This window comes from Epinephelus lanceolatus, chromosome 20 (genome assembly GCF_041903045.1).
Source record: "Epinephelus lanceolatus isolate andai-2023 chromosome 20, ASM4190304v1, whole genome shotgun sequence".
NCBI classification, from domain to species: domain Eukaryota; kingdom Metazoa; phylum Chordata; class Actinopteri; order Perciformes; family Serranidae; genus Epinephelus; species Epinephelus lanceolatus.
The window spans coordinates 39,630,001-39,657,165 of NC_135753.1; the positions used below are offsets into that span (position 1 = coordinate 39,630,001).

The window sequence follows — 27,165 nt, forward strand, 5'->3', positions numbered from 1 at the left end:
ATAGTAGCAGTAGTAACAGTAGCAGTAGCAGTAGTAGCAGTAGTAGCAGTAGTAACAGTAGCAGTAGTAGCAGCAGCAGTAGCAATAGTAGCAGTAGTAACAGTAGCAACAGTAGCAGTAGTAGCAGTAGCAGCAGTAGCAATAGTAGCAGTAGTAGCAGTAGTAACAGTAGCAGTAACAGTAACAGTAGCAGTTGTAGTAGCAGTAGCAGCAGTAGCAATAGTAGCAGTAGTAACAGTAGCAGTAGCAGTAGTAGCAATAGTAGCAGTAACAGTAGCAGTAGTAGCAGTAGTAACAGTAGCAGTAGCAGTAGCAGCAGTAGCAGTAGTAACAGTAGCAGTAGTAACAGTAGTAACAGTAGTAGCAGTAGCAGTAGTAACAGTAGCAGTAGTAGCAGTAACAGTAGCAGCAGTAGTAACAGTAGCAGTAGCAGCAGTAGTAGTAGTAACAGTAGCAGTAGTAACAGTTGCAGTAGCAGTAGTAGTAACAGTAGCAGTAGTAACAATTGTAGTAGCAGTAGTAACAGTAGTAGCAGTAGTAACAGTAGTAGTAGTAACAGTAGCAGTAGTAACAGTTGCAGTAGCAGTAGCAGTAACAGTAGCAGTAGCAGTAGCAGCAGTAACAGTAGCAGCAGTAGTAACAGTAGCAGTAGTAACAGTAGCAGTAGCAGCAGTAGTAACAGTAGCAGTAGTGACAGTTGCAGTAGCAGTAGCAGCAGTAGCAATAGTAGCAGTAACAGTAGCAGTAGTAACAGTAGCAGTAGTAACAGTAGTAACAGTAGCAGTAGTAGCAGTAGTAACAGTAGCAGTAGCAATAGTAGCAGTAACAGTAGCAGTAGTAGCAGTAACAGTAGCAGTAGTAGCAGTAGTAACAGTAGCAGTAGCAGTAGCAGCAGTAGTAGCAGTAACAGTAGCAGTAGTAGCAGTAGTAACAGTAGCAGTAGCAGTAGCAGTAACAGTAGCAGTAGTAGCCGTAGTAGCAGTAACAGTAGCAGTAGTAGCAGTAGTAACAGTAGCAGTAGCAGCAGTAGCAATAGTAGCAGTAACAGTAGCAGTAGTAGCAGTAGCAGTAGTAACAGTAGCAGTAATAACAGTAGTAACAGCAGCGGTAGTAGCAGTAGTAACAGTAGCAGTAGTAACAGTAGTAACAGTAGCAGTAGCAATAGTAGCAGTAACAGTAGCAGTAGTAGCAGTAGTAACAGTAGCAGTAGTAGCAGTAGCAGTAGCAGTAGTAACAGTAGTAACAGTAGCAGTAGTAACAGTAGCAGTAGTAGCAGTAGCAATAGTAGCAGTAGCAGTAGTAACAGTAGCAGTAGTAGTAGCAACAGTAGCAGTAGTAACAGTAGCAGTAGTAGCAGTAGCAATAGTAGCAGTAGCAGTAGTAACAGTAGCAGTAGTAGTAGCAGTAGCAGCAGTAGCAATAGTAGCAGTACCAGTAGCAGTAGTAGCAGTAGTAACAGTAGCAGTAGCAGTAGTAACAGTAGTAACAGTAGCAGTAGCAATAGTAGCATTAACAGTAGCAGTAGCAACAGTAGCAATAGCAATAGTAGCAGTAACAGTAGCAGTAGTAGCAGTAGTAGCTGTAGCAGTAGTAGCTGTAGCAGTAGTAGCAGTAGTAACAGTAGCAGTAGTAGCTGTAGTAGTAGTAGCTGTAGTAACAGTAGCAGTAGTAACAGTAGCAGTAGTAGCTGTAGTAGTAGTAGCTGTAGTAACAGTAGCAGTAGTAACAGTAGCAGTAGCAGTAGTAACAGTAGCAGTAGTAGTACCTTGGCGAAGGCCTTGGTGCAGGACGGACAGACAAACGGTTTCTCTCCTCTATGTCTCCTCTCATGATCCTTTAGGTGGGACTTGTGTTTGAATGCCTGCAGACAGGAAAGTGAGAGGCAGACAGACAGGTGAGAGACAGACAGGTGAGACACAGACAGACAGACATGTGAGAGGTAGGCAGACAGTTGAGAGACAGACAGACATGTGAGAGGCAGGCAGACAGACAGGTGAGAGGTAGGCAGACAGACAGGTGAGAGACAGACAGACAGATAATAGAGACAGACAGGTAAGAGACAGACAGACAGGTAAGAGGCAGACAGACAGGTGAGAGACAGACAGACAGGTGAGAGACAGACAGACAGATAGGTGAGAGACAGACAGGTGAGAGACAGACATGTGAGAGGCAGGCAGACAGAGAGGTGAGAGGTAGGCAGACAGACAGGTGAGAGGTAGGCAGACAGGTGAGAGACAGACAGACATGTGAGAGGCAGGCAGACAGACAGGTGAGACACAGACAGACATGTGAGAGGCAGGCAGACAGACAGGTGAGAGGTAGGCAGACAGGTGAGAGACGGACAGACATGTGAGAGGCAGGCAGACAGACAGGTGAGAGACAGACAGACAGATAATAGAGACAGACAGGTAAGAGGCAGACAGACAGGTGAGAGACAGACAGACAGGTGAGACACAGACAGACAGGTGAGAGGCAGGCAGACAGACAGGTGAGAGACAGGCAGACAGACAGGTCAGACACAGACATGTGAGAGGCAGGCAGACAGACAGGTGAGACACAGACAGACAGGTGAGAGGCAGGCAGACAGACAGGTGAGAGACAGACAGGTGAGACACAGACAGACGTGAGAGGCAGGCAGACAGACAGGTGAGAGACAGACAGACATGTGAGAGGCAGGCAGACAGACAGGTGAGACAGACAGACATGTGAGAGGCAGGCAGACAGACAGGTGAGAGGTAGGTAGACAGGTGAAAGACGGACAGACATGTGAGAGGCAGGCAGACAGACAGGTGAGAGACAGACAGACAGATAATAGAGACAGACAGGTGAGAGACAGACAGACAGACAGATAATAGAGACAGACAAGTAAGAGACAGACAGGTAAGAGGCAGACAGACAGGTGAGAGACAGACAGACAGACAGGTGAGACACAGATAGGTGAGAGGCAGGCAGACAGGTGAGAGACAGACAGACAGATAATAGAGACAGACACATAAGAGGCAGACAGACAGGTGAGCTTCACCTTGTCACACATCTGGCAGGCGAACGGTCTCTCATTGCTGTGAACTCGTTCGTGTTTTTTCAGGTCTGGAGCTCGTATGAACGATTTCCCACAAACGTCACACCTGTACGGTTTGAAGCCTGTGTGGATCTTCAGGTGTTCTGAAACACACGTTCACCTCAGTGTCAAATATCACCTGTCCATCATCTCTATTATCTGAAGCTTTACACTGTTGGTACAATTATCTGATGATAACTGAGCTCAGGTGAATGTACCTGAGTACAGGTGTGTTAAGGGGATAGTGCACCCAACAATGAAAATTCAGCCATTATCTACTCACCCATATGCTGATGGAGGCCCTGGTGAATTTTTAGAGTCCTCACATCCCTTGCGGAGATCGGTGGGGGGAGCGGCTAGCACACCTAATGGCAGACGGCGCCCCAGACTAACTTCCAAGAACACAAAATTGAATCCACAAAATATCTCCATACTGCTCATCCATAGTGATCCAAGTGTGCTGCAGCCCGACATAAAAGTTGTTTGGAAAAACGTCATATGAACTCTGTTTTTAGCCTCACTGTAGCCTGTAGCTCTGACTGCCTCTCTGTGCACCGCGCTCACGTGTGCGCGCCTGCACGAGACCAGTGAAAGCATGAGTTTTGCTCACCCGTGTTTACATCACGTGACACGTGCACCGCAGGGGGAGACAACGGTAACCACAGAGCTAAAAGATCATTTGCACTACAGTCTTTTAGCAAAGGACAGCCCAACATGTCTGAAGACTTTGAAACTGAGGAGGAACAGCATTTCTTTGTTGAGCCGTATTTGTTTGAGCCCGAGTATACGGAGGGAACTCAGGCTACTGGACGAAGCAGCCGCCGCAGCTCATGAGCCTAACCCTCAGCCAGCCACAGAATACCGGAGTTGAGCACTGGAAACCTGGTGGTGTAGTTGTTTCAAATACAAAGCAATGCCAACAGATGAGGAAAGTCTTTGCTGCTCAGACTGGGAATTGGCGATGCCTGCACTTGAGAATCTGGACATCAGTACTGACGAGACTGCTGCTCTTCAGAGACCGTGCATCACCGATCACCCTGAGCACACACATGTGAGCGCGGTGCACAGAGAAGCAGTCAGAGCTACAGGCTACAGTGAGGCTAAAAACAGAGTTCATATGACGTTTTTCCAAACAACTTTTTATGTCGGGGCTGCAGCACACTTGGATCACTATGGATGAGCAGTATGGAGATATTTTGTGGATTCAATTTTGTGTTTTTGGACGTTAGTCGGGCACCGTCAGCCATTAGGTGTGCTAGCCGCTCCCCCCGCCGATCTCTGCAAGGGATGTGAGAACTTCACCAGGGCCTCCATCAGCATATGGATGAGTAGATAATGGCTGAATTCTCATTTTTGGGTGCACTATCCCTTTAAGGAGTTATTTTACCTTTCAGGTGAGCATGGGTGGTAAAAGCTTTGGTGCAGATCTCACAGGCGAACGGGCGCTCTGCTGAATGAAGCTTCTCGTGTTTCCTGAAGACAGAACGATCAGGTGTGTTGGTATGTTAGTCAGGTGTGTTGGTCAGGTGTGTTGGTATGTTAGTCAGGTGTGTTGGTCAGGTGTGTTAGTGTGTTAGTCAAGTGTGTTGTGTTAGTCAGGTGTGTTGGTCAGGTGTGTTGGAGTGTTGGTCAGGTGTGTTGGTCAGGTGTGTTAGTCAGGTGTGTTGGAGTGTTGGTCAGGTGTGTTGGTCAGGTGTGTTGGAGTGTTGGTCAGGTGTGTTGGTCAGGTGTGTTGGAGTGTTAGTCAGGTGTGTTGGTCAGGTGTGTTAGTCAGGTGTGTTGGAGTGTTGGTCAGGTGTGTTGGTCAGGTGTGTTGGAGTGTTGGTCAGGTGTGTTGGTCAGGTGTGTTGGAGTGTTAGTCAGGTGTGTTGGAGTGTTGGTCAGGTGTGCTGGTCAGGTGTGTTGGAGTGTTAGTCAGGTGCGTTGGTGTGTTGGTCAGGTGTGTTGGTCAGGTGTGTTGCAGTGTTAGGTATGTTGGAGTGTTGGTCAGGTGTGTTGGAGTGTTAGTCAGGTGCGTTGGTGTGTTGGTCAGGTGTGTTGGTCAGGTGTGTTGGAGTGTTAGTCAAGTATGTTGGAGTGTTGGTCAGGTGTGTTGGAGTGTTAGTCAGGTGTGTTGGAGTGTTGGTCAGGTGCGTTGGAGTGTTGGTCAGGTGTGTTAGTGTGTTGGTCAGGTGTGTTGGAGTGTTAGTCAGGTGTGTTGGAGTATTGGTCAGGTGTGTTGGTCAGGTGTGTTAGTCAGGTGTGTTGGTCAGGTGTGTTGGAGTGTTAGTCAGGTGTGTTGGAGTGTTAGTCAGGTGTGTTGGTCAGGTGTGTTGGAGGGTTGGTCAGGTGTGTTGGTCAGGTGTGTTGGAGTGTTAGTCAGGTGCGTTGGTGTGTTGGTCAGGTGTGTTGGAGTGTTGGTCAGGTGTGTTGGAGTGTTAGTCAGATATGTTGGAGTGTTGGTCAGGTGTGTTGGAGTGTTAGTCAGGTGTGTTGGAGTGTTAGTCAGGTGTGTTGGAGTGTTAGTCAGGTGCGTTGGTGTGTTGGTCAGGTGTGTTGGAGTGTTAGTCAAGTATGTTGGAGTGTTGGTCAGGTGTGTTGGAGTGTTAGTCAGGTGTGTTGGTCAGGTGTGTTGGAGTGTTAGTCAGGTGCGTTGGTGTGTTGGTCAGGTGTGTTGGAGTGTTAGTGAGGTGCGTTAGTGTGTTGGTCAGGTGTGTTGGTGTGTTAGTCAGGTGTGTTGGAGTGTTGGTCAGGTGTGTTAGTGTGTTGGTCAGGTGTGTTGGAGTGTTAGTCAGGTGTGTTAGTCAGGTGTGTTGGAGTGTTGGTCAGGTGTGTTAGTCAGGTGTGTTGGAGTGTTGGTCAGGTGTGGTAGTGTGTTGGTCAGGTGTGTTGGAGTGTTAGTCAGGTGTGTTGGTCAGGTGTGTTGGAGTGTTAGTCAGGTGCGTTGGTGTGTTGGTCAGGTGTGTTGGAGTGTTAGTGAGGTGCGTTAGTGTGTTGGTCAGGTGTGTTGGTGTTAGTCAGGTGTGTTGGAGTGTTGGTCAGGTGTGTTAGTGTGTTGGTCAGGTGTGTTGGAGTGTTAGTCAGGTGTGTTGGTCAAGTGTGTTGGAGTGTTAGTCAGGTGTGTTGGAGTATTGGTCAGGTGTGTTGGTCAGGTGTGTTGGAGTGTTAGTCAGGTGTGTTGGAGTGTTGGTCAGGTGCGTTGGTGTGTTGGTCAGGTGTGTTGGTGTGTTAGTCAGGTGTGTTGGTCAGGTGTGTTGGAGTGTTAGTCAGGTGTGTTGGTCAGGTGTGTTAGTCAGGTGTGTTGGAGTGTTGGTCAGGTGTGTTAGTGTGTTGGTCAGGTGTGTTGGAGTGTTAGTCAGGTGTGTTGGTCAAGTGTGCTGGAGTGTTAGTCAGGTGTGTTGGAGTATTGGTCAGGTGTGTTGGTCAGGTGTGTTGGTCAGGTGTGTTAGTCAGGTGTGTTAGTCAGGTGTGTTGGTCAGGTGTGTTGGAGTGTTAGTCAGGTGTGTTGGAGTGTTAGTCAGGTGTGTTGGTCAGGTGTGTTGGAGGGTTGGTCAGGTGTGTTGGTCAGGTGTGTTGGAGTGTTAGTCAGGTGCGTTGGTGTGTTGGTCAGGTGTGTTGGTCAGGTGTGTTGGAGTGTTAGTCAGGTATGTTGGAGTGTTGGTCAGGTGTGTTGGAGTGTTAGTCAGGTATGTTGGAGTGTTAGTCAGGTGTGTTGGAGTGTTAGTCAGGTGTGTTGGAGCGTTAGTCAGGTGTGTTGGAGTGTTAGTCAGGTGTGTTGGAGTGTTGGTCAGGTGTGTTGGAGTGTTAGTCAGGTGCGTTGGTGTGTTGGTCAGGTGTGTTGGAGTGTTAGTCAAGTATGTTGGAGTGTTGGTCAGGTGTGTTGGAGTGTTAGTCAGGTGTGTTGGTCAGGTGTGTTGGAGTGTTAGTCAGGTGTGTTGGAGTGTTAGGTGCGTTGGTGTGTTGGTCAGGTATGTTGGAGTGTTAGTCAGGTGCGTTAGTGTGTTGGTCAGGTGTGTTGGAGTGTTAGTCAGGTGTGTTGGAGTGTTAGTCAGGTGCGTTGGTGTGTTGGTCAGGTGTGTTGATGTGTTAGTCAGGTGTGTTGGAGTGTTGGTCAGGTGTGTTAGTGTGTTGGTCAGGTGTGTTGGAGTGTTAGTCAGGTGTGTTAGTCAGGTGTGTTGGAGTGTTGGTCAGGTGTGTTAGTCAGGTGTGTTGGAGTGTTGGTCAGGTGTGTTAGTGTGTTGGTCAGGTGTGTTGGAGTGTTAGTCAGGTGTGTTGGTCAAGTGTGTTGGAGTGTTAGTCAGGTGTGTTAGTCAGGTGTGTTGGAGTGTTGGTCAGGTGTGTTAGTGTGTTGGTCAGGTGTGTTGGTGTGTTAGTCAGGTGTGTTGGTCAGGTGTGTTGGAGTGTTGGTCAGGTGTGTTAGTCAGGTGTGTTGGTGTGTTAGTCAGGTGTGTTGGTCAGGTGTGTTGGAGTATTGGTCAGGTGTGTTGGACAGGTGTGTTGGTCAGGTGTGTTGGTGTGTTAGTCAGGTGTGTTGGAGTATTGGTCAGGTGTGTTGGTCAGGTGTGTTGGAGTGTTGGTCAGGTGTGTTAGTGTGTTGGTCAGGTGTGTTGGAGTGTTAGTCAGGTGTGTTAGTGTGTTGGTCAGGTGTGTTGGAGTGTTAGTCAGGTGTGTTGGTCAAGTGTGTTGGAGTGTTAGTCAGGTGTGTTGGAGTATTGGTCAGGTGTGTTGGTCAGGTGTGTTGGAGTGTTGGTCAGGTGTGTTAGTGTGTTGGTCAGGTGTGTTGGAGTGTTAGTCAGGTGTGTTGGAGTATTGGTCAGGTGTGTCGGTCAGGTGTGTTGGAGTGTTAGTCAGGTGTGTTAGTCAGGTGTGTTGGAGTGTTGGTCAGGTGTGTTGGTGTGTTAGTCAGGTGTGTTGGTCAGGTGTGTTGGAGTGTTGGTCAGGTGTGTTAGTCAGGTGTGTTGGAGTGTTGGTCAGGTGTGTTAGTGTGTTGGTCAGGTGTGTTGGTGTGTTAGTCAGGTGTGTTGGTCAGGTGTGTTGGAGTATTGGTCAGGTGTGTTGGACAGGTGTGTTGGTCAGGTGTGTTGGTGTGTTAGTCAGGTGTATCGGAGTATTGGTCAGGTGTGTTGGTCAGTTGTGTTGGAGTGTTGGTCAGGTGTGTTGGAGTGTTAGTCAGGTGTGTTGGAGTATTGGTCAGGTGTGTTGGTCAGGTGTGTTGGAGTGTTAGTCAGGTGTGTTAGTGTGTTGGTCAGGTGTGTTGGAGTGTTAGTCAGGTGTGTTGGTCAGGTGTGTTGGAGTGTTAGTCAGGTGTGTTGGTCAGGTGTGTTAGTCAGGTGTGTTGGAGTGTTGGTCAGGTGTGTTGGTCAGGTGTGTTGGAGTGTTGGTCAGGTGTGTTGGTCAGGTGTGTTGGAGTATTGGTCAGGTGTGTTAGTCAGGTGTGTTGGAGTGTTGGTCAGGTGTGTTGGAGTGTTAGTCAGGTGTGTTGGAGTATTGGTCAGGTGTGTTGGTCAGGTGTGTTGGAGTGTTAGTCAGGTGTGTTGGAGTGTTGGTCAGGTGTGTTAGTGTGTTGGTCAGGTGTGTTGGTGTGTTAGTCAGGTGTGTTGGTCAGGTGTGTTGGAGTGTTAGTCAGGTGTGTTAGTGTGTTGGTCAGGTGTGTTGGAGTGTTAGTCAGGTGTGTTGGTCAGGTGTGTTGGAGTGTTAGTCAGGTGTGTTGGTCACGTGTGTTAGTCGGGTGTGTTGGAGTGTTGGTCAGGTGTGTTGGTCAGGTGTGTTGGAGTGTTGGTCAGGTGTGTTGGTCAGGTGTGTTGGAGTGTTAGTCAGGGGTGTTGGTCAGGTGTGTTGGTCAGGTGTGTTGGAGTGTTGGTCAGGTGTGTTGGTCAGGTGTGTTGGTCAGGTGTGCTGGAGTGTTAGTCAGGTGCGTTAGTGTGTTGGTCAGGTGTGTTGGTGTGTTAGTCAGGTGTGTTGGAGTATTGGTCAGGTGTGTTAGTCAGGTGTGTTGGAGTGTTGGTCAGGTGTGTTAGTGTGTTGGTCAGGTGTGTTGGAGTGTTAGTCAGGTGTGTTGGAGTATTGGTCAGGTGTGTTGGAGTGTTAGTCAGGTGTGTTGGAGTGTTGGTCAGGTGTGTTGGAGTGTTAGTCAGGTGTGTTGGAGTATTGGTCAGGTGTGTCAGTCAGGTGTGTTGGAGTGTTAGTCAGGTGTGTTGGAGTGTTGGTCAGGTGTGTTAGTGTGTTGGTCAGGTGTGTTGGTGTGTTAGTCAGGTGTGTTGGTCAGGTGTGTTGGAGTGTTAGTCAGGTGTGTTGGAGTGTTGGTCAGGTGTGTTAGTGTGTTGGTCAGGTGTGTTGGAGTGTTAGTCAGGTGTGTTAGTGTGTTGGTCAGGTGTGTTGGAGTGTTGGTCAGGTGTGTTAGTGTGTTGGTCAGGTGTGTTGGAGTGTTAGTCAGGTGTGTTGGTGTGTTGGTCAGGTGTGTTAGTGTGTTGGTCAGGTGTGTTGGAGTGTTGGTCAGGTGTGTTGGAGTGTTGGTCAGGTGTGTTAGTGTGTTGGTCAGGTGTGTTGGAGTGTTGGTCAGGTGTGTTAGTATGTTGGTCAGGTGTGTTAGTGTGTTGGTCAGGTGCGTTAGTGTGTTGGTCAGGTGTGTTAGTGTGTTGGTCAGGTGCGTTAGTGTGTTGGTCAGGTGTGTTGACCATGTTGACCAGATGTTTTGTACCTGAGTCTGCTCTCGTCCAGGAAGGTCTTCCCACACACCTGGCAGGCGAGCTGCTCTCGGTGTCCGTACAGCAGATATTCAAACTTCATGTCGGTCGTGGCTGTCGACCAGCCGGGCGGCTGCTCGTCCTTCACCTCCCCCATACTGTCTGCAAATGTCAGCGTTTGTGTGGCATGGTGCTCTGCCCCCAGCTCTTTAGGTTCCGCCTCCATTTCTGTCACCACATCCTGGTCGTAGCAGGTCACCTGGAGAGGTGACATGTGCTGTTTACCAATGGTTACCTGTTTTGAGGTATCAGAGGCCTTGAATCGCTATCTTGTGAGGACAAATTTTAGCCTTTAACCATAGTACTGAGGACACTTGTACATTGTGAGGACATTCTGTGTGGCCCTCAGTAAAGGGCTTGTTGAAGGTTCAGACTTTGTTTTAACGTACAGGTGACATTTAAGTTTAGGGGCTCAGGAATGCATCATGTCGACAGGGTCCTCACAAGTACAGAAAGACAAGTGTGTGTGTACCTTGTGTACATCCTCATTGGTCAGTTCTTTCAGGATGGCTTCCTGGACGCGCAGTGCTGCACTCGGAGACTTATCCAGCTCCTGATTGGCAGACGCCTCGACCAGGTCTTCTGTGGTGGGAGTGTCATCGTGCTCGCCGAGCACCTGCGTGTGCACGCGCACGCACACACACACACACACATCATCATCACTCATGATAATGTTTCAGCATAATATGTTGAATCAAGTGTGATAGATCTTATTGATAAGTGTTCAGGTTAATCAGTGAGTTCATTATTACCTCAGCGTCAGCAGCCAGCTGAGCCTCAGGCGGCAGCGCCATCTTTACGATGTCATAAGGAAACTTCTCTTTGTCCTCTGATGACATGTCTCGTTTCTGAGGAAACATGAACACATCATCACACTGAAGGAAGATCTTAACCTGTGTGACTAACCACCAGAGGGGTATTCCAGGTAGGAGGTTCAACAAACTGAGTCTAATCTTGAACTCTGACTTGACTTACCCTGAGCTGGGACACTCTGATTATCCGGTTCCAGAACAGCTGATTTGAATTAGTTCAGTCAACTCTGAGTAGGTACACCTTGAGTTAAGCACGTGCACAACCACAATATTAAGCCATCATCAGTGGAGCCCCGATACCTGGAGTCACCATGGCAACCGGAGAGAAAAAGCGATCAACTTATTTTACACCTGTGGAATTGGAGGTGCTCATGAATGCCTACAACGAATATGAGCATATATTTCATAAACAAAGTAGCAGCACTAAAGCTGCCAAGGAGAGAGAGGCAGCATGGGAAATTTATCAAGCAGGATCTCCTTCAAAGGGATGTTAGTGGCTCAGTGGATAGACCAGGCGTCACATATGACATCAAAACTAGAGAGCCCTGCCATTAATTTACATTTAACCACACTTAATTAAAATCATAGCTTACAGGTGAAAAAGCGTTTTGAATAAAATCTGTTTTTCATGTAGGTTCAATCTCACAGGGGAAAAACACACTTGGAAGCAGCTTAAAATGAAATATAAAAACATCATTCAAACAGGTAAGACATATTTGACTTGGCCATGACTGTACCTTCCTTTAGTTTGATTCATATTTGATTTATTAAACAAAGTAGCTTCAATAGCCTGTCATTCAGTGGCTATGTCATTATGTACTGTAGGCCACCAATGTCATATAAAAAGCTACCGTTCACGAAAAACATTTGCTCTGATGAGAGCGCACGTCTGCAGTGTGTCAGATTTGATATGTGTGGCCGGTAAATGATTGAGTCTGATGAAAAACAGTACGGTTCAAACAGATATTCATTGTGGAAAGACAGCACATCTAAACGGGGTCTGAAGATCCTCTCCCAGCGTAAAGCATTGTGAATTAATTCTGCCTCGATATTGATCAGATTTCCTATATACGAACAGCCCATGTGTGTCTGCCAGCTTGCTTCAGGCTCAGCAGTAGGGAGGACACAGAATGAACTCAGGATTTCTTATAGAAAACCTGCCAGCGAGCAGGTTAGGTTCACAGAGTCAGTTGCCATGGTGATTGACTGAGTTTGACTTACCTCTCTGTCTGGAACTGAAAACCCAGAGTTTCCCTCATCTCAGGGTTAACATACTCAGAGTTTTCACTAAACCCGCTTTGGAATACCCCCCAGGTAAACAACACACACAGGTGAACAACAAAAACTGGTAAATTTGTGTGTTACCTGTGTCAGTGTCACTTGTGTGAGTATTACCTGTGTCAGTGTCACCTGTATCAGTGTCACCTGTGTGAGTGTTACCTGTGTGAGTGTCACCTGTATCAGTGTCACCTGTGTGAGTGTTACCTGTGTGAGTGTCACCTGTGTCAATGTCACCTGTGTGAGTGTCACCTGTGTCAGTGTCACCTGTGTCAGTGTCATCTGTGTCAGTGTCACCTGTGTCAGTGTTACCTGTGTGAGTGTCACCTGTGTGAGTGTCACCTGTGTCAGTGTCACCTGTGTCAGTGTCATCTGTGTCAGTGTCACCTGTGTCAGTGTTACCTGTGTGAGTGTCACCTGTGTGAGTGTCACCTGTGTCAGTGTTACCTGTGTGAGTGTCACCTGTGTGAGTGTCACCTGTGTCAGTGTCACCTGTGTGAGTGTTACCTGTGTGAGTGTTACCTGTGTCAGTGTCACCTGTGTGAGTGTCACCTGTGTCAGTGTCACCTGTGTCAGTGTCATCTGTGTCAGTGTCACCTGTGTGAGTATTACCTGTGTCAGTGTCACCTGTGTCAGTGTTACCTGTGTGAGTGTCACCTGTGTGAGTGTCACCTGTGTCAGTGTCACCTGTGTGAGTGTCACCTGTGTCAGTGTCACCTGTGTCAGTGTCACCTGTGTGAGGGTCACCTGTGTGAGTGTTACCTGTGTCAGTGTTACCCGTGTCAGTGTCACCTGTGTCAGTGTCACCTGTGTCAGTGTTACCTGTGTCAGTGTCACCTGTGTGAGTGTCACCTGTGTGAGTGTCACCTGTGTCAGTGTCACCTGTGTCAGTGTCACCTGTGTGAGTGTTACCTGTGTCAGTGTCACCTGTGTCAGTTTCACCTGTGTGAGTGTTACCTGTGTCAGTGTCACCTGTGTCAGTGTTACCTGGGAGCAGAGTTTGTCGAGGAAGCGGATGCCGAGGATCTGTCCTGATGACATCATGAGGTTGACGTCTCTCTTCTTCACAGAGATCTTTGCGGTGTACATGTAGTTCAACACCTCCTCAAAGATATCAGAGCGGATGAAGTCAATTTCAATCACAGACGAGTTGTCCACCTGAGGAGACACAGACAGGTGAGTCAGTACTGGTGCTCAGACATTTGTGTACATGAATTATATCTGCTGTTTTGTTTTGAAGAAATCTGGACAGCACTTTGTTTTTTATGAACTGCTGAAGAATTTGATGAGTACCATGTGTTTTTTTTTCCTTGTCTTCTGTTAGTAATTCAAATAGTACAATTTTTTGAGTCTTCGTAGAGTACCACGTGTGTCTTGGAGTGCTTGGAGAGCACCATGTGTTTTTTTGAAGTATTAGGACAGAGCTTCATGTTTGGTTGACAGTTTTTGAAGTACTTGGAGAGAACCTTGTGTTTATTGAGAAGTGTGGAGAGTACCATGTGGTTTCCAGATGTGCCATGTTTTTTTTGTTTTTTGTTTTAGGAGAGAAGCTTCTGTTTCTAAATCGTTTGTCCTTTTTGAAGTACTATGTGTTTTTTTAAAGAATGTGAACAGTTCTTCAGGTTGTTGTTGAAGTATTTAGAGAGTAGCTTTTGTTTTGTTGAGAGTTTCGGAGAGTTGCATGTAGTTTTTTTAAAGTATTTCAACAGTATGTCAAATCTTTTTACATACAGTACAGGCCAAAAGTTTGGACACACCTTCTCATTCAATGCGTTTTCTTTATTTTCATGACTATTTACATTGTAGATTCTCACTGAAGGCATCAAAACTATGAATGAACACATGTGGAGTTATGTACTTAACAAAAAAAGGTGAAATAACTGAAAACATGTTTTATATTCTAGTTTCTTCAAAATAGCCACCCTTTGCTCTGATTACTGCTTTGCACACTCTTGGCATTCTCTCCATGAGCTTCAAGAGGTAGTCACCTGAAATGGTTTCCACTTCACAGGTGTGCCTTATCAGGGTTAATTAGTGGAATTTCTTGCTTTATCAATGGGGTTGGGACCATCAGTTGTGTTGTGCAGAAGTCAGGTTAATACACAGCCGACAGCCCTATTGGACAACTGTTAAAATTCGTATTATGGCAAGAACCAATCAGCTAACTAAAGAAAAACCAGTGGCCATCATTACTTTAAGAAATGAAGGTCAGTCAGTCCGGAAAATTACAAAAACTTTAAATGTGTCCCCAAGTGGAGTCGCAAAAACCATCAAGCGCTACAACCAAACTGGCACACATGAGGACCGACCCAGGAAAGGAAGACCAAGAGTCACCTCTGCTTCTGAGGATAAGTTCATCCGAGTCACCAGCCTCAGAAATCGCAAGTTAACAGCAGCTCAGATCAGAGACCAGATGAATGCCACACAGAGTTCTAGCAGCAGACCCATCTCTAGAACAACTGTTAAGAGGAGACTGCGCCAATCAGGCCTTCATGGTCAAATAGCTGCTAGGAAACCACTGCTAAGGAGAGGCAACAAGCAGAAGAGATTTGTTTGGGCCAAGAAACACAAGGAATGGACATTAGACCAGTGGAAATCTGTGCTTTGGTCTGATGAGTCCAAATTTGAGATCTTTGGTTCCAACCGCCGTGTCTTTGTGAGACGCAGAAAAGGTGAACGGATGGATTCCACATGCCTGGTTCCCACTGTGAAGCATGGAGGAGGAGGTGTGATGGTGTGGGGGTGTTTTGCTGGTGACACTGTTGGGGATTTATTCAAAATTGAAGGCACACTGAACCAGCATGGCTACCACAGCATCCTGCAGCGACATGCCATCCCATCCGGTTTGTGTTTAGTTGGACGATCATTTATTTTTCAACAGGACAATGACCCCAAACACACCTCCAGGCTGTGTAAGGGCTATTTGACCAAGAAGGAGAGTGATGGAGTGCTGCGGCAGATGACCTGGCCTCCACAGTCACTGGACCTGAACCCAATCCAGATGGTTTGGGGTGAGCTGGACCGCAGAGTGAAGGCAAAGGGGCCAACAAGTGCTAAACACCTCTGGGAACTCCTTCAAGACTGTTGGAAAACCATTTCAGGTGACTACCTCTTGAAGCTCATGGAGAGAATGCCAAGAGTGTGCAAAGCAGTAATCAGAGCAAAGGGTGGCTATTTTGAAGAAACTAGAATATAAAACATGTTTTCAGTTATTTCACCTTTTTTTGTTAAGTACATAACTCCACATGTGTTCATTCATAGTTTTGATGCCTTCAGTGAGAATCTACAATGTAAATAGTCATGAAAATAAAGAAAACGCATTGAATGAGAAGGTGTGTCCAAACTTTTGGCCTGTACTGTAGTTTGGAGAGTTCTCTGGGTATTTTGAAATATTTGGATGGTAAGTTGTGTTTTTCAGGAGTCTGGAGAGTACAAACTGTTCTTTAGTATGTGGAGAGTGTAATGTTCTCTTTAGTGTGTCAATAGTATTAGTTTCTTAAAATACTCGGATAGCACCATATGTTTTTCAAGAATTTGGAGAGTACCCTGTGTTTTGTGAAAAGGTTTTGATGAGTACCATATATTTCTTAAGTATTTCAACAGTACTTTTTGAGAGTTTTGAGGGTGCCTTGTGCATTTTGAAATATCTGGATAGTAGTCTGTGATTTTGAGAAGTTTGGAGTACACTGAATTTATTTATTTATTTACTTTTTTTTTTTTTAGTATTTGGATAGTGAAATCTGTTTTTCCTACGCCTTTGGACAGTACCGACCTTGTGTCTGTTTGGACAATATTGAACTTGTGTTTTCTGAAATTTTTGGACAGTAGTTCACGTTTTCTAAACTGTTTCATAAAGTACTGCAGAGTACTTTATGTTTTCAGTTCTGCTGAGTACCTTTAGTTCTTTGAGGTATTTGCAGAGTGATTCATGTTCTCTAAACAGAGATTTGTAACTGTTTGGAGAATGCCATGTGTTTTTTGAGCAGTTTAGTGAGTTTATTTTTGAAGTATTTCAACAGTACCAGGGTTTTCCCTGCCTATCTAAAACTGTCCAGTGTTGTGTTAGATCCTGGTTCCTCCTCGGGCTGTGTCTCTCCTACTGTTTCCCACGGAGCTCTGCCCTGTTTAAAAGGTGAAGGAAGCCCGTATGTGGAAAGACGTCGTCTCCAAGATGTAGAATGTGTATTATAGAAGAGAAACACACATTTCAGGACCGCTGACTTGTATCATCAGAACAGACATGTCCTGTGATTTTCAGCCTCCTTTCATATTTAATAGAGGGGGGACAATACCTGACAGTAATATTCTCAGCTGTCAGGATGTGCCTGTTGTAAAGAGTAAATATAATCACAGAAGGCTGAAAATCACAGGACATGTCTGTTCTGATGATACAAGTCAGCAGTGTAAAGCTCAAGCATGTGGGGCCTCCTTTTATATTTAATAGAGGGGGGGCGTATCTAAAAGTACAGCTGTCAAGATGCCCCCCGCCACAGGCCTTTGCCACCTTGGTCTCCAAAAAAACCCAGGGAAAACCCTGAGTACATCATATTTTCTAAAGAGTTCTTAGACAGTACCTTGTATCTTTTAAGAGTTTGGAGAGAGACACATGTTTCTCAAAGTAGTCAGACAGAAACACATTTTCTGAACTGTTTCTGAAGTATTTTGAGTATACCATGTGTCTTTGAAGCATTTGGGCAGTACTTCACGTTTTTTGAACCGTCTCTTAGAGTACTGGAGAGTAGTTGAAGTATTTGGAGAGTGATTTGTGTTTTCATAACATTTTTCAAGTGTTTGGAGATCATCTTCAGTTCCTTAAATTATTTGGAGAATACCTTGTGTTCTTAAAAGAGTTTCGAGTGTACTAAGAGGGTTTTTTTTCAAGTTTTTAGCCAGTGATCCATGTTTTCTTAACAGTTTTTGAATTGTTTTGAGAGTACCTAGTGTGTTCTTTGGAGAGTTTAAAGAGTACCTTATGTTCTTTCAAGAGTTTGGAGGGTACCATGTGTTCTTTGAAGTATTTGGAGAGTGATCCATGTTTACTTGTATGTTTCTGAATTAAGGTAAGCTGCGTTCTTTGAAGAAATTTTCCAAACATAGTACCTTGTGTTTTTGAGAGGTACAATGTGTTTATTGAAGTATTTGGAAAGTACCTTGGGTGTTTTCAAAGAATCTGAGTAGTACCTGTATTTCTTAAAGAATTTGAACAGCACTTACCTTGAGACTTAGTGTAAGAGTTAAAGATGTTATGAGTTTGGAGAGTTCCTTGTGTTTTCTGAAGAGCTTGGAGGGTGTCATGTATTATCTGAAGTATTTCAGCAGTGCTTCAAATGTTCTAAACAGTTTTTGAAGAGTTTTGAGAGTACCGTGTGTTTTAGAGAAGTTTGGAGAATACATTTGCAACTTTTCCACCACAGGAACTTTCTCATTTACCTAGGATTTTGAAAACCTCGGCGCATTTCCACCGAAATTACCCAGGGAAAAACTTTCCCTCAACCCCAAACTTTCCCTGAAAAAAGTACCTAGTAGGGGAGTAGGACTTTTCAGATTACCTGGAATTCTTGAGGGGCGGGGCTGTGTGCTGAAGAACGCTGAGTGGTGGAACACACACTTAGAGCGTTCTGCACTTCCTGGCACGGGGAGCCGCTGCAAATTTTATTTCATTTTTAGAAGCTTCACTTCGCTTGTGTTTTGATTAAGGGTGGGTACTGAAACCCGGTACTAAATTAGCCCCGGGGCTAAATTATCAAGAGCGTAGTATTGATAAGCGCTTATGGTATCGGTTCTCCTCTGTGCCAGTGCTGAACTCCTCCCCACACACACACACACACACACACACACACACACACACACACAGTAACCGGTGAACAGCTGAGCGGCCACGGTGGAAACAAAGTGAAGATAACTCGTAAATGACTCGAGTTGACGGCAGCTACACTTGTTACTATAAGTGACATTAATCCTTAGTAAGAAGCCAATACTTTCTAAATACATGTGTTCAGCAGCATTAACATGTAGACAGTGATATTCAATAGGCTCCGCCCACAGTCTCTCATCCACCGTCACTAACGTTATGTCTGACACAAGGACAGCACGCTAGTCCAGCTGATAGTGAACTGTTCCTAATGAGCTCTAATGACAGCTGTCTGTTTGGAGACTGACTTAGTTTGACACTTATCTTAACATACTTTACACTGAGCTGCTGGCTGAGACATTTGGAGAGTAGCTTTTGAAGTGTTTGGAGAATTTTTGTATTCTTTAAAGTGATCCATGTTTTCGTAACAGTTTTTGGACTGTTAATTAAGTTAATTAAATTATTTGGACAGTACCTTTAGTTATTTAAAGTATTTGGAAAGTACCTTGTGATCTTTGAAGAATTGGGAGTGTGCCATGTTTTCTTTGAAGTATCTGGACAATAATTCATATTTTCTGCATAGATTTAAAAGTATTTGGAGAATGCCATGTGTTTTTTAAAGAATTTGGAGAATTTTTTTCTTTGGATAGTACAATGTGTTATTTGAGGAGACTGGAGAATACCTTTTTTTGCTGTATTTGACAATTCTTCATGTTTCTTACGTTTTTCAAGTACTGCCGGAGTGTTTTGTGTATTTTTACATATTTGGAGAGCACCTTGTGTTTTGTGAGGAGTTTGAGGAGAATACTATGTTGTCTGATATATTTGGGAAGTACTTCGTGTTTCGTGCTTCAGTTTTTCAAGTATTTGGTGAGTGCCATGTGTTTTTTGAGAAATTTGGACACAATAATTAATACTTGATAAACAGTTTTTCAAGTACTTGGAGAGTACAACGGGATTCTTGGTAGAGATTCAATACCACTGTTTTCTACATGTTTTGACAGCACTATACTTGACTTCATGTTTTATAAGTATCTGGAGAGACCTTGAGTTTTTTAAAGTCTTTCACGTGTACATGTGTGCACTGAAAAGTACCTTTTGTTTTTGAAGTACACTGGAGAGCACCTCCTGTTTTTTTTCAGTATTTGGACTTGTGACTTTTTTGAAGAATGTGAAGAGTAAGTCATGTTTTCTTTTTTAACAGTTTGGAGAGTAAAATGTGTTTTGTGATGTTTTTGGACAGTACTCATGTTTACTTTATGTACTTCAGTATTGGAAGTACTTTGTGTGACAACCTCACATTTTTCTGAAGCTGAAGCAGTTAGAGAGTACCTTATGTGCTTTTATAGTTTTTTTAAGTATTTGGAGAGTAGCTTGTGTTTTTGAAGTACTTTTAAATGTATACGTGTATTAATTAATACCTTGTGTTTTTTCTTTCAAGTATTTGGAGATAATTCACACTTTTTAAGTATTTGTACCTTGTATTTGTAAATGTACGTGTGTGTATTCAAAAGTACCTCGTGTTTTTTAAAGAGTTTTTTGAAGTAGTTGGAGCAGGCGGCGAGCACACAGCGGTGAGCACGGAACTTGACGTCTTCCACCACCACGGCGATGTCGCAGTGTTCGCCCTCCAGTCGCTGTTCGTTCAGCAGCTTCAAGAAGATGCTCTTATGTTCATCGTCCACGTACTTCACCATCTCCGCCATCTGAACACAGTCAAGGAAAACATCAGGTGTTTGATTAAAGGCTCAGTTCACACAAAATAAACAACTCAAAGCGTTAATAATTTCAGAAACAGAATCACTCCCTGGTTACTGGACTGGTCTCGTGTGTCCACCATGTTTTCCTGGTTTCACCAAAGTACATAACCTATGAGTTTATCAACCTGGGTGTAAAGATTTACTGACACACAAGAACCAAACTGTGGAATTCAACACAGATCTCAGTGATGTTGCTAGGTACACGTCCTGCGTCTCTAACGCATTAAAATATGAAAGGACGCAGTAAAATCACCATCACATGTTTTGAGGGATGCACTGTTATTTAACAACTTACTTAATATTATATTCTAAGCAAATTTAGCTAATGTTGCTTATTATTGTTTTGTATGTGTCACGTTTATATGGTTTTCTGTTTTTGCGAATGTTGCTGTTTCTAGACGTGACCTGTCCACTACTTTTATTACTATTCATATTTCTAGTTACTATAAAGTTTTTGTAGTTAAAGTCATCATATGAAACAAGACCTGAAGAATCCAGTGGTACCAACCATGTCATGCTAGCATCTCAGGAAGGGGCTAAATAATGCTCCAAAGTTAGGCTAAATTTTGGTGAAGAGAAAAACAGCATGGCCCTTTCCAGAAAGGTCCCTTGACCTCTGACCTTCAGATATCTGGATGAAGACATTGGCTATATCCCAAGTCTCTTAATTGTATACTAACTCCTAACTCCTGACTTGATCCGGAAGTCGTTCGAGGTCCGCCATCTTTAAGGCCGTCTCATGTCTCTTATTCCTGCCAGTAAGGAGTTAGCGTTAGGAGTTAGGAGGGATCTGTTAGGTGTGATGAGTAGGGTAACACAAGAGGTTCCTAACAGGAAGTCTTTTTCAGCTTGAAGCCATGACGTCTAAATACCCGCCCCCTACATCTGGCTCATTTGAACGAGATGGCGGAGAAACAGCTCAAGTGTACCCGTTACATGCATTCTTTGCAATGACACGCTGTAATTCACATGCCTACGTGACTACAAAGAGTAACGTTAATGATATTTCCTGCAAGACTGTCATGTTGTAATTAAGTTTATTTCATTCACAACCCGTTGCGTTGTTCAGCGGACTGTCTGTGATGTGTGGCTGTTAAATGTGCAGCTGCTCATGTCCAGAACCACACACACACACACACACACACACACACAGACACACACACACACACACACACACACACTTGCCCATCATTAATTGTCCTGCATGTCATGTGAGTGGAATAATGTTTAATAGCCTGTAGGTAATATTAATTATTAATATTAATATTAATTAATATTATTACTTTCATTGTTACGGCTTTGATCAGCGAATATAATGTGACTTGGGATGTACGCCAAACGCTGGCTACGTTATGCAGCAGATCCAGCTGTCGTGCCGTCACCAGAATAGGACACCGCTTTACGTGACGCTTCAGAGTAAGGCCGTCTCATGTCTCTTAATCAGCAATCCTCGCTCCTCACTCCTAACTCCTGACTCCTTGCATGTTTCCTAAGTGGGAGGGACTAAACAGTTAGATAAGGTGGTTAGCAGTAAGAGACTTGGGATGCAGCCAGGCTCTGTGCAGGGGTGTAGCCATCATTTCAGAAATGAGGGGGACAGATTGTTTAGGAGTAAGATCACTTGTTTTAATCACTGACTTAAATATCCTCTCCTATTCGATTAAGGAACCAAACCAAAGAACCAAAAACACCTGATGACAAGGGAAAGAGGTCATCTCCTGCAGTGGGTGGCACCCAGGGAACAACGCCAGTCCTTAAATTCATTATCAAAATCAGAAATTAAATGATCAATATCAGAACTCTGAACCACCAAGTTCTGGTCATGTTGACACGAATTAACCTCTAGCGTCAAGGTGATAAGGAAAATCAGTAATTCTGAAATACATGTGGGAATTAATTTCAAACTAGGTCTTACTCTGTAAATATTCCTTTAACCATTTAATATCTGTCCTCACCTGCGGCAATCTTTGTCAATCATTCTCCGTCTATAATTTTGCGCCCTACTTGAGCCATGCCCACCTCTATTTATTTTTCACCCCTCTCTCCAGTTCTGCTGTATTAACACCAGGTTTAATATATTTTGCTTCCATCTCTCTGCCCTGCTCTACTGTACTTCAACGCTACTTAGCTCTCTCTCTACTCTACCAGTAGACTACCACATCCACCTGTTGCACAAAACGCACACAGCAGTGTTTCCTCTAGGATGGAGTTGTAGCAGCGGAGGTGAAGCACACGCATGAAAAATAATTTTCACATGCGTGAAACTTTTTTGTATGCTTGCAAAGCACAGCCTGCTGGGATGTTTCTATGTATCTACTGGCACCAGAAGGGCTCTTTAGGACTAAGTACATACAGTACATGTGTGCACAGTAATGAGCAGGTGAAATGTCTGTCTAGCTTACATATGAGGTGTCTCAAGATTTAGGAACATACAATTTTATTGAATATAATGAAAGTAAAAAGTCACTTGACATGCTGCTGTTTTGTGCTATGACCTATTCAAGTGCTGGAAGTTGTTATGTACGTGACAACGCCTGAACGCAACACAAGCTCAGCATGAGTGCCGTGCTGCGCTGCTGTGCGAGCAGCATGTTTGTCTGTGCGTAACAGCAGTCTGTTGGTTATTTACACACTGTCCATAACAATAACTTTGTCAGCTGACAAACTGCACCGGGCTCGGGGTCAGGTTTGGTCCGAGCCACTCTAGCGTGCTCACCTGTGTGTGTGGCGGAACTCCACCATGCGCGATACAGAGAGCAGAGGAGAATTGTTAACGCGTGACCATGTAGAGACAGAAATGACACGATGACATAACACCATAAACAGTATACTGTTGTGTTATTATATGAAGCGTCCGTCGCGCAAAATAATGTAAATGGGAGCTGGACCAAGGCCCAATCCCAATTCCTATCTTAACCCTCAGTCTCAAAAATCTGCGCTCCCACGAAGTGCTAGTGTTGAGTTGAGGGTCAAGAATATGGGCTGTATGGCTCTCATTTTTAAGATTTTCCAGGACCACCCTTGGCAATAAGTGCTATCCCAGAATCCTTTGTGCATTATCCGCCGAGCTCAGCCGAACCTGGCCGAGTACAGACGATTCAGTCAATGCAAGATGGCGGCGACAAGCGTAAGGAAGCAAGTTATCAATGTGAGTATTTTCCTCGTTAATAGTAGTTTTAAAAGTATGATAACCATTGCATTATCTTAGTTTAACGTCATTTTATGGACTATAGACCGCTTTGTAGCGTAACACACATATTCTTTTGGTTAGCTAACATTTCAGGGCCACCAATGAAGACAAGTTTACAAAAAGCAAGCAGGCTCCAAAAAAACTATGGGAGTGAGTAATTTGTAACTTGTGAACTGTTCATATTCATAACATAATTCTCAGTCACAACGGCAACTGTTCCCCTAATGATCAAGCATTCTGTTTCAATATGAAATCAGCACAGCTGCAGACGGCATTGTCGAAAATTGTTGTTTGGTAACTGTACATTTGTTTTGCTGCCTCTATACTGTCACTTTTTGGGGAGATTTTGTCGAGTATATTCGTTGCAACATGTATGTTCTATTTTCACTACTGTACAAAGATGTGCTGTTTGGATTTTATGATGTCAGCATTTCAAAACAAAAACAATTCTATATCATTAATCTATCTATTATCTTAGCGAAATTCCATATTCATAAAAGAAGATTTTGTAACAGAAAACCCTTGTTCAAAATTTTTATGAATGAAATGCAGCAATACTTCGAAACCATTCAGCACTCCACAAACTCCAAAGCTATAAAGACTGAAAATATGTAAACAATTTAATTGTTTGAGCTGCTGAACTTTTATTTATTTGTTTATTTTATTTCTTTTTCTTTTCTCTCGCATATTTGTTCTGTTCATGTCTGTCACTGCTTGTTTTGTACAAGAATTGAAATAAAGTGTTGGAAAAAAAACAAATAAACAAAAAAAGAAACGTTGCGTCTTTTTATCAACGACTACTGATGACGTATATTTCTTCTTTTTTGAATTGACACTGAACTGTTGTTGTAGTCACCTAAAAGCACCAGCAGATGGCAGGAGCTACATTTGAAGCACCGTACGCAAACATACAAGCTACTGAATCCTCCCCAACAACTTCCTGTAAATGTTTCACAATAAAAGCCTGTTTAGAAAATGGAGGGAGGTTATAAGGCACTTTTAACAGTGTCTGTGTCTCGCCTGGTGGGACAGTGTCTGTGTGTCTCGCATGGTGGGACAGTGTCTGTGTGTCTCGCCTGGTGGGACAGTGTCTGTGTGTCTCGCCTGGTGGGACAGTGTCTGTGTGTCTCGCCTGGTGGGACAGTGTCTCTGTGTCTCGCCTGGTGGGACAGTGTCTGTGTGTCTCGCCTGGTGGGACAGTGTCTGTGTGTCTCGCCTGGTGGGACAGTGTCTCTGTGTCTCGCCTGGTGGGACAGTGTCTGTGTGTCTCGCCTGGTGGGACAGTGTCTGTGTGTCTCGCCTGGTGGGACAGTGTCTCTGTGTCTCACGTGGTGGGACAGTGTCTGTGTGTCTCGCCTGGTGGGACAGTGTCTGTGTCTCACGTGGTGGGACAGTGTCTCTGTGTCTCGCCTGGTGGGACAGTGTCTCTGTGTCTCGCCTGGTGGGACAGTGTCTGTGTCTCACGTGGTGGGACAGTGTCTCTGTGTCTCGCATGGTGGGACAGTGTCTGTGTGTCTCGCATGGTGGGACAGTGTCTCTGTGTCTCGCATGGTGGGACAGTGTCTGTGTGTCTCGCATGGTGGGACAGTGTCTGTGTCTCGCATGGTGGGACAGTGTCTCTGTGTCTCGCATGGTGGGACAGTGTCTGTGTCTCACATGGTGGGACAGTGTCTCTGTGTCTCGCATGGTGGGACAGTGTCTGTGTGTCTCGCATGGTGGGACAGTGTCTCTGTGTCTCGCATGGTGGGACAGTGTCTGTGTCTCGCATGGTGGGACAGTGTCTGTGTCTCGCATGGTGGGACAGTGTCTGTGTGTCTCGCATGGTGGGACAGTGTCTGTGTCTCGCATGGTGGGACAGTGTCTCTGTGTCTCGCCTGGTGGGACAGTGTCTGTGTGTCTCGCATGGTGGGACAGTGTCTCTGTGTCTCGCATGGTGGGACAGTGTCTGTGTCTCGCATGGTGGGACAGTGTCTGTGTGTCTCGCATGGTGGGACAGTGTCTGTGTGTCTCGCATGGTGGGACAGTGTCTCTGTGTCTCGCCTGGTGGGACAGTGTCTGTGTGTCTCGCATGGTGGGACAGTGTCTCTGTGTCTCACGTGGTGGGACAGTGTCTGTGTGTCTCGCATGGTGGGACAGTGTCTGTGTGTCTCGCATGGTGGGACAGTGTCTCTGTGTCTCGCATGGTGGGACAGTGTCTGTGTCTCGCATGGTGGGACAGTGTCTCTGTGTCTCGCATGGTGGGACAGTGTCTGTGTCTCACATGGTGGGACAGTGTCTCTGTGTCTCGCATGGTGGGACAGTGTCTGTGTGTCTCGCATGGTGGGACAGTGTCTGTGTCTCGCATGGTGGGACAGTGTCTCTGTGTCTCGCATGGTGGGACAGTGTCTGTGTCTCGCATGGTGGGACAGTGTCTGTGTCTCGCATGGTGGGACAGTGTCTCTGTGTCTCGCATGGTGGGACAGTGTCTCTGTGTCTCACGTGGTGGGACAGTGTCTGTGTCTCGCATGGTGGGACAGTGTCTGTGTCTCGCATGGTGGGACAGTGTCTCTGTGTCTCGCCTGGTGGGACAGTGTCTGTGTGTCTCGCATGGTGGGACAGTGTCTCTGTGTCTCGCATGGTGGGACAGTGTCTGTGTCTCGCATGGTGGGACAGTGTCTCTGTGTCTCGCATGGTGGGACAGTGTCTGTGTGTCTCGCATGGTGGGACAGTGTCTCTGTGTCTCGCATGGTGGGACAGTGTCTGTGTGTCTCGCATGGTGGGACAGTGTCTGTGTGTCTCGCATGGTGGGACAGTGTCTCTGTGTCTCGCATGGTGGGACAGTGTCTGTGTGTCTCGCATGGTGGGACAGTGTCTGTGTCTCGCATGGTGGGACAGTGTCTGTGTGTCTCGCATGGTGGGACAGTGTCTGTGTCTCGCATGGTGGGACAGTGTCTCTGTGTCTCGCATGGTGGGACAGTGTCTCTGTGTCTCACGTGGTGGGACAGTGTCTGTGTCTCGCATGGTGGGACAGTGTCTGTGTCTCGCATGGTGGGACAGTGTCTCTGTGTCTCGCCTGGTGGGACAGTGTCTGTGTCTCACATGGTGGGACAGTGTCTCTGTGTCTCGCCTGGTGGGACAGTGTCTGTGTCTCACATGGTGGGACAGTGTCTGTGTCTCACGTGGTGGGACAGTGTCTGTGTGTCTCGCATGGTGGGACAGTGTCTCTGTGTCTCGCATGGTGGGACAGTGTCTGTGTCTCGCATGGTGGGACAGTGTCTGTGTGTCTCGCATGGTGGGACAGTGTCTGTGTGTCTCGCATGGTGGGACAGTGTCTCTGTGTCTCGCCTGGTGGGACAGTGTCTGTGTGTCTCGCATGGTGGGACAGTGTCTGTGTGTCTCACGTGGTGGGACAGTGTCTGTGTGTCTCGCATGGTGGGACAGTGTCTGTGTGTCTCGCATGGTGGGACAGTGTCTGTGTGTCTCGCATGGTGGGACAGTGTCTCTGTGTCTCGCATGGTGGGACAGTGTCTGTGTCTCGCATGGTGGGACAGTGTCTCTGTGTCTCGCATGGTGGGACAGTGTCTGTGTCTCACATGGTGGGACAGTGTCTCTGTGTCTCGCATGGTGGGACAGTGTCTGTGTGTCTCGCATGGTGGGACAGTGTCTGTGTCTCGCATGGTGGGACAGTGTCTCTGTGTCTCGCATGGTGGGACAGTGTCTGTGTCTCGCATGGTGGGACAGTGTCTGTGTCTCGCATGGTGGGACAGTGTCTCTGTGTCTCGCATGGTGGGACAGTGTCTCTGTGTCTCACGTGGTGGGACAGTGTCTGTGTCTCGCATGGTGGGACAGTGTCTGTGTCTCGCATGGTGGGACAGTGTCTCTGTGTCTCGCCTGGTGGGACAGTGTCTGTGTGTCTCGCATGGTGGGACAGTGTCTCTGTGTCTCGCATGGTGGGACAGTGTCTGTGTCTCGCATGGTGGGACAGTGTCTGTGTGTCTCGCATGGTGGGACAGTGTCTGTGTGTCTCGCATGGTGGGACAGTGTCTCTGTGTCTCGCCTGGTGGGACAGTGTCTGTGTGTCTCGCATGGTGGGACAGTGTCTCTGTGTCTCACGTGGTGGGACAGTGTCTGTGTGTCTCGCATGGTGGGACAGTGTCTGTGTGTCTCGCATGGTGGGACAGTGTCTCTGTGTCTCGCATGGTGGGACAGTGTCTGTGTGTCTCGCATGGTGGGACAGTGTCTGTGTGTCTCGCATGGTGGGACAGTGTCTCTGTGTCTCGCATGGTGGGACAGTGTCTCTGTGTCTCGCATGGTGGGACAGTGCCTCTTTGTGCCCAGTGTGGTTCCAATAGTTCATGTACCTCTTGTATCGCGGACACGCGCACCGGAGCGTGTGCACGATGCATTAAAGTGAACCGGGGGGACGGACGGGAGACAGGCTCGCTGTGAGCACGGAGCATACCGACGTTATTTACCGGAGTAGACCGGGTTTTTAAGTGTGAACACCCGCAGCGG

At 46.0% G+C, this 27,165-nt stretch overlaps 1 protein-coding gene across 3 annotated transcripts in view; it reads right to left on the reverse strand.

Annotated features, from left to right (window-relative positions):
* Positions 1-27,165, reverse strand: part of zbtb14 (zinc finger and BTB domain containing 14) — a 31,421-nt gene that overhangs the window by 3,333 nt on the left and 923 nt on the right. For 2 of the 3 annotated variants that reach the window (XM_033638188.2, XM_078162909.1), the window contains exons 2-9: positions 19,239-19,427; positions 12,858-13,028; positions 10,533-10,628; positions 10,253-10,396; positions 9,735-9,979; positions 4,446-4,531; positions 3,023-3,162; positions 1,766-1,861 (exon numbers count right to left, since the gene is read on the reverse strand). In XM_033638188.2, coding sequence (XP_033494079.1) covers positions 1,766-1,861; positions 3,023-3,162; positions 4,446-4,531; positions 9,735-9,979; positions 10,253-10,396; positions 10,533-10,628; positions 12,858-13,028; positions 19,239-19,427 — 1,167 coding nt within the window. Of the gene's footprint in view, positions 1-1,765; positions 1,862-3,022; positions 3,163-4,445; positions 4,532-9,734; positions 10,016-10,252; positions 10,397-10,532; positions 10,629-12,857; positions 13,029-19,238; positions 19,428-27,165 lie in introns of all 3 variants that reach the window. The other variant, XM_033638187.2, reaches the window with a different exon arrangement.